Below are 7,424 nucleotides of genomic sequence, written 5' to 3'. Positions count from 1 at the left end.
AAAAAAAAAAAAAAAAAAAAAAAAAAAAAAAAAAAAAAAAAAAAGAAGCTAGAAAAAGGCACAATCTATAAGCTATCACATTAAACTAAACAAATTAAGTGTTTCCATTACTAGTGCCAAGTTTAAAATTCCACTATTTTATCTACTAGAATTCAAAACACAATGTAATCTTCTCAATATAAAATAAACACTCTCACATTAAAGAAAACTGGAAAAGCAGACAAAAGGATAAAAGAATCATACAGGAAAACAAAACAGTAGAAAATGACCTACCACTTAGAGAACTTACCTACATTTTAGTACACTTTCTTCCAGGTGTTTTCCCTAGTACTTTATGTAATTACAAACATATACTAGTAGTACCTACAGCTTGTATCAACTTCTAAGCATTTCTCCATGTTTTCTTCTTAACCTTGTAACTGCACAGGGAAGATGGCAGAAAACAGATTATGAAATTAAATAAGTCCAAGATATAATTATTCTTAATTCCATAACTACTATAGTAAAAACTGAAACTTTCCCAAAGTTCCTAAGGCCACTGGAATGAAAATAATATACATTTAAAAATGCCTAGACACATAGAAAATGTTTAAAAACTATTAACAGACTTTTAAGTGACACATTTACTAGGGTCTCCTCTGGAAAGATAAAAAAGAAATTCAACCTCTGTTCCCAAGAAAGTTTTAATATCCTTTAGAAGATACAATGCACTCACACCAAACAAAACAACTAAAGCTTGGTGTAACTCAATATGCAGTCATTCTGGTTCTTTAAGGTCTGGGGGCTTTATTCATTTTGCACCCTTAGCATGGAAAACAGGGCCTAGTATATCACAGCTACTAAGAAAAAAAATGTCTTCTGTACTGAAAAACAGACTAAGATATATGCTTAGTTAGAGCTAGGAAGCTGAGGTTGTCAAACATAGCAGACATCAAGAATATAGTACAGTCTGATCTTAGCAATAATTTGTGGGAACCACAAGAGTCTTGAGATAACTTTGCAAATGAAAGAAGACATAGTAAAAAAATGTTTATATGGTCCTAATTGTATTAAAAAGTTTATTTTTTTTACACAAGCCGCACTGCAATCACTATACATACTAACTATGCATGGGGAATGCAATATATAACACATAATAGATACTATTTAAAAACAAAGAAAACATACCAGTTACCAACACACAAACACACACACACACACACAAAAAAAAAACAAACATAAACACAGCATTCCTGGAACATCAGAAACAAGGACTAACTTTCAGAAAGTTAGTGTGCCATGGCAAATGCAAAGAGGCAGTAAATTAAGGCTCTCCTACACTACAGTACGGTAGTGGATACAGTCCTTGCTAAACTGAGTGTAAAAGAATATGCTTGCTCAAACTTTCTTTTCATGATCTCTTTATACTCCAGAAAAGATATATGCATATACGCTAGAATTTAGAGAGTACAAAAATTTAAAATTTGCATTCAACTCTAACAGCATCACTTTCATACAGTATCACCTGATTCTAAAAACATCTTAATAGAGAACTTCACAACTAGGATATCCTTCAGCAGACACTATACATCCTAACTTCATTCACACATATTTTATCCCACTAGTGCTTCAAAAAAATTCAAAGAATTTATGAAGAAGGAATTTACTAATATCATATCCCTAACAGCTGCTAGTTGAATGCACTAAATCCATAGCTCCTTCTGTTACATTCTGCCACCTCAGAAAGTAAGCTTGATAAAAGTCTACTTATTTTTCAAAAGAACTGATTTAAATCTATGCTATGGTGCTGACTTAGGAGCAAGTTTCACACAGTTTAGGGTTGGGTGGCTGATAAATCTTTCTAGATATAAAAGTGTAATTATTTGTAATTAAGTATTTCTAGCAGCTACCCATTCACTCTCTCTAGTCTGCAGTACTCAAGAACAAATGTCCATCAACAAGTCATTTGGGAATGAGCAGCTGATTTAAAACTGCTCATTCCTGGGACAGGTGTTCTTTTGTTTTTTTTTGAAACACACAAGTCTAATAATGATTTGTTGAATTGCAACTGTCATCAATTGAACACAGGAATATTTTATTTACAAATGACGGTCTTGAACACTTGATTAGTTGGTTAAACTGATCCAAATAAAAATTTCACTAATTCATATTAAATTAACAAAAGCCAATAAAGTTTAACTATTAATGTTTGCTATAAAATCAGGGACATTTTTTAAAAGAAAACACTGAATAGTAATAGCAGTTAAAAAAATCCTAAAAAAAAATTAAAAAGACATCATTGTCAAGATCTTGTGAAAGTTTAATAGAGTACACTTAGGTTAGTATAAACCTAAGAATGGAAAACCCAATCAGAAAAAAAAAAAAAAGTTACATCCCTTCAAAGTGGCTTCAAAGTGGATTAATACATCCTACCACTTTGATTCAATGTCATTAGTCCTGGTCTTGAAAATCTGATTCTTCCTGCTATGATCTTCAGGTAAATTCCAACACTCTATAGCAAGAAAATCACAAAATTAGCCCCTCAGAGAGGGCAAAATCAAAGATTAGAGTTATATGAAGTACTTAGCATATTATTATTAATAAACCACAAAATTGAAACTCATTCCTGCAGGAAACTACCAAATGTTTCTGCAATAAAAACTGCAAACTCATGTGAACAAATCTTTTCAACAATAGAGAGTTGTTACAGTCTGTGAATAGGACAGTGTCAGTGTAACCAACACAGTGGGAGCTGGACATTCCTGACACCCTTGTCCCCTGGCTAGCCTTTGGTCACTTTTATCTCCAATTGCATTTGGTTCTGGAAGTAACTTTGCTGAGACTGATCCTTCTTATTTTTGTGCCAGACCCTTAGTTTTTAACTACCACCAACCTGAGCATCCTACTAGAATAAGCATCAAACACAAGAATCTTTGTTTTCTTAAATCTGTTCACACACACCCCACCCCCATTCCCAAGAGCCCCTTCGTGGTTTAATTGGTATTTTCTGGAAGACATCAAGGGATGACAGTTTTGGTTACCTTGGAAAGCTTACTAGTCAAGAAGAGTTGGTGAAGCGCTTTTGAGTAAATGTGAGTTTTACACTACTTACTCTGAAGGCAGCCTTAGAAATAGACTCCATTAAAATCTGAAAATAGTGTAATAAAATCCACCTCACACAGGTGGTTCTAAGGTCTAAACGAAATAATGACTTTGAAATGCCGTGAGAGTGTGTGGGTGTATTAATACATACTAAATGGAAGCTATTAGAGCACTTCTGTTCAACTAACCAGGGAAATACGGATCTCATGAGAATTCCAAAAAGTAGCAAAGAATATGAACAAATTTCTCAGGTTTATCAGCGTGCCCTGGTCAAAATGGCCCAGATGCTATTTGGGGTAAGGGTCTCCCCCACCAGGCTAAATACAAAGAGGTACTGGACTGATAACCGTGCAGTTTTATCTCTGGAAAAGGAAAGCTGGGTTTGCCCAATTCAATTCCTTTGTTGACTGGCGAAAAGCAGATCAGCAGAGCTCTAGCTGGAACCAAGAAACCGGACAGGCCTCGGAGTACTGCCTCACTGGTACTTTGCAAAGCCACTCGCTGTCCACTTTTGGACACCGCACTACTCCGCAGCTTCCCAGTGACTTTCCGAGTCCACACCACAGTTGCTGTTGTCCACGCAGAAGGCGGTGCCCACTCTGCGGGACTAAAGCCCACCGTCCCGGAGAGCTCTCCACCAGAGCTGAGGCCCTTCAACAGGGATCAGACCCTCGCCGGGATGCGCCCACAGTTCGGAGTTACTCCGCCTGCCCGAAATAAGCCCACTGCCCGGGCCCGGCTGCCCGGGCTTCCCACAGACCCCGGCTCGAAACCCCACCCCCTACCAGGGATTCGCGCTGCTACTTCGGCCCGGGACTCCCAGAGTCCCCAGAGCTGGGACCGCTATTCCTTCAGTACCAGAACCATCCGCTTCAGCCCGCTCTGCTTCCATCGCCCGGAGGGAGACCCTACCCTCCCAACGGCAGAAACACGCCAACTCACCCCTGAAAAGCAGCAGCAGAAAGAAGTCGGGCAGCCGGGCACCGAGCCGAAGTCGCGGTAGCAGCCTCAGCGCCATGTCGAGGGGAGCTGAGGGGCCCGGCGGGCGCGCGGCGCAGCTCGCGGACCCCGCGCGCATGCGTCCAGCCGGTCTGGAGCCTGCAACCCGCCCCCAGTTACCATAGCGACCACCGGCCACGACGAGGCAGCACCATGGTGACAGAGGAAGCTGAAGTCTGGTTGCTATGGAGGCAGCGATGCTCTAAACCTGGCCCTTGATATCTCTTGAAAGAACTTGGTGGGAGGAGGGTAAAGAAACGTTCAAAAGTGGGGCTGGGTACATTTCTATAACTAGAATAAATCTGTCACTACAGGTCTGAGAAGAAACACTCCATTAAAATGTGGGGAATTCATCTTTTTCTTATTTTACAAATAAGGATGCAGCTTAGTTATCTTGGAAGCATTATTATCTTCACATCTTTAGGGGCCCTGATTCAAAATGTGATGAAAACAAAAATCTGCCTAAAACATTAGTAAGACATACACTATGATGTACATAAAAGCAATATTCTTCTAAAACAATTCATTTCTGTGGTAGATCAAAATTATAATGGCATGCCCAAATAGTTTATATGTAGAATATCGGGTTAATTCTTTGCTTTGAATTCCGAATATTTGGAGACAACAAATAAGGTTAGGGGAGAAAAATGGAGCAGAATCTTATGAAGACAAGAAGCTGAAGACAAGGATAAAAACAAACTAGAAACTAGACCTAAGGAGGAATTAGGATTTAAAATCTTATTTAAAGCTGGGCACCGTGTGCCCACCTGTAATCCCAGCAGCTCGGGAGGCTGTGGCAGGAAAATCATGAGTTCAAAGCCAGCCTCAGCAAAAGCGAGGTGTTAAGCAATTCGGTGAGACCCTGTCTAAATAAAATACAGTGGCTCAGTGGCCAAGTGCCTCTGAGTTCAATTCCCAGTAACCCCTCCCCCCAAAAAAAATTGTTACTTAATAGTGTGAAAAATCCTTGAAAAAACTTTCTTTGTATCAAATATATAAAGAATATTCCTAACACTCCCAGAAACAGCATAACAACAGATTTCTGAATATACTTATTAATAAAACATGCCAGTTTCCAACAATGAGTATTTCTCAATAGTTAACATAAGGACTTCATCCTACTACATTGTCTTGGAAATATACACACACACACACACACACACACACACACACACACACATATATATATATATATATATATATATATATATAGCAAATTTATATACATAAATGCCAAGAAACATGAAATAGATTGAGGTTGTTGCTAAGATATGCCTCAATTTCCATTACTATGATCTTCTTCATACATATTTAAAACTTCTCAAACCATTGCAAATGCAAATTAATTACCTTCCCAAAAAAATTTCATAATGACAGAATAAAAAAATTTAAATAACTTTAAACTTTTATAATTCTATTTGCCTTTTCTTTCTTAAACCTTCTTTCCAGTTCAGGTCACCATATGCCAAAATCATAAATAAATGTTTGGCATATGGTGTAAGAGTCATTTTATAATGGTGGTCTCTCTCCTTTTATCAAAGACAAATGGAAAAATCAAAAAGAGGAAAATTCCACTTGGGTCCAGGGATTTTTTTTTTCTGCTCTCTTCTCCCTTTATGATCTCACCTGATCATATTTACCTAAATGAAGAAACATTTTAGTTATTTAGGAAATGTGACATGGTGTCTGACTGTGGATCGATTATAGTTTTCAGAAACCAGTGTCTCTTCTGCTAAATTTCCTGTGCCTGCATTTTGAAATAGTTCTTTCTGTTAAAAGGTCTTGTCTTTTAGGGAATCTTTGGAAACTTAGAGATTACAAAGAAAGCCTTCATGAATATTCTATAAGGGGCAAAGGTTCCTAGGAGAGAGGATGGCAGGTGCTTCATTGTAAAACATTGATTTTCCTCCACAGATGGAGTTTGAATGTTATTACTGATGGTGGAGATACATTCCTGGAACAGTAGTGGGTCTAGGGATGCAGGGGGACTGGGTAATGAGTGTCCCTGTGAAATGGTCTGTTCTTCAGGATTTCATTGTTCCCTGGAGAGTGCTGACCCTGATCAGAAGGGAATCAGAACTCAATGAGGCCAGAAGCAAAGCTCTGGATACATTCATCAAGCATGGGGTGTGCAGTCTGTGCCTCTGCCTCAGCATCATCCAAGTATACTTATTTCTAATGTGTGGCTACTAGGGAGAGACACATTTCTCTCTCTCTCTCTCTCTCTCTCTGGTAATGATTTATTTTTTAACATTTCAATGGGATTTTATTTTTTATTGGTGCATTATAATCATCTGTAATTGTGGGATTTGTTGTCACATATACATTCATATATGCACACAATAGAATATAATTTGTCAATTGTTTTCCCTAATACCTCCCTTTTCCCTCCTCTCTCCCCCTATCTCCTACCTCTATTCTACTGATTTCCCTCCTGTTTGGAGAGATCTGTTTCTTAACTTATCATGTCCCACAATTCCAGACAGAATTGAAAACTTGAGAATTAATGGGTTAAAAGAGTTCAAGGAACTAAATATGTTTGTGCTGAGCTTAAGCAAAAGCATTTGCAATACCGTTCAATACAAACATAAAGTGCAAATCAAGTGACAAAGAAATGGTTCCTATGAGACTTGTCTCTGAGCAGAACAGAGGAGTCTGGGTTTTGTAACATTGGGAAAGGTTAACTTAACTTCACCAAGCCTTATATTCCTTGTCTGTAAAATAAGAATAACATTACTCATGTCAGGGAAGGATTACATGAGGTTAACACCTGAAACATACTGATTCTCAATAAATATTTATTGCCCTTTCCCTTTTCCACCACTTTGATTCATGTCAGGCAAAATAATCACAATATTCCCAAAGAGCCTTAATGAGAAGAGGGAGTTTTACCTCAGTGTGTTTATTTTCTTGGTGTGACCATATTCTTTAAAAGTCATATGATTGTGGCTTCTGTTCCTTCACTGTACCATTATATCCTTGACTGGTCATATGTAATCAACCCTCATAGGATGAGAGAGAGGGATCCTTTTACTGAGGGAAGTCTCTTACCCCAAAATTGTTCTATTAAAACATTCCTGTACAGAATTTGTTGGGAGTCTGGCCTCATCTTTGTTGTTTCATTTCATTTTCCCTCCATTTGAGCCCCATCTTTTGAAATATATCCTACTATGTATGCTCTCATTTTATCCCAGCTCTAATCCCATGCTCTTTGTCTTCAAAGTACTTCTTTAATTTTATTTCAATAAAAAGATTCCCCTCCCCTACCCACACAAGAAAATAATAGCAGACACAACCCTCTGTAACATATGCTACAGTTCAACTTATTTGTACATTCCTCTCTT

General features: G+C 38.0%; 1 protein-coding gene across 2 annotated transcripts in view; it reads right to left on the bottom strand.

Annotated features, from left to right (window-relative positions):
• Jam3 (junctional adhesion molecule 3) overlaps positions 1-4,166 on the bottom strand; it is a 70,888-nt gene extending 66,722 nt beyond the window's left edge. The window contains exon 1 of one of the 2 annotated variants that reach the window (XM_048796244.1): positions 4,024-4,166. In XM_048796244.1, coding sequence (XP_048652201.1) covers positions 4,024-4,159 — 136 coding nt within the window. In that variant the 5' untranslated portion in view covers positions 4,160-4,166. The remainder of the gene's footprint in view (positions 1-4,023) is intronic. The other variant, XM_015499098.2, reaches the window with a different exon arrangement.
• Positions 4,167-7,424: the final 3,258 nt, after the last annotated feature.

The sequence above is a fragment of the Marmota marmota genome, unplaced genomic scaffold (assembly GCF_001458135.2).
Source record: "Marmota marmota marmota unplaced genomic scaffold, marMar, whole genome shotgun sequence".
NCBI lineage: Eukaryota > Metazoa > Chordata > Mammalia > Rodentia > Sciuridae > Marmota > Marmota marmota.
Note: the sequence above shows the minus strand (reverse complement) of the source record. Positions and strands in the feature narration are given on the sequence as shown.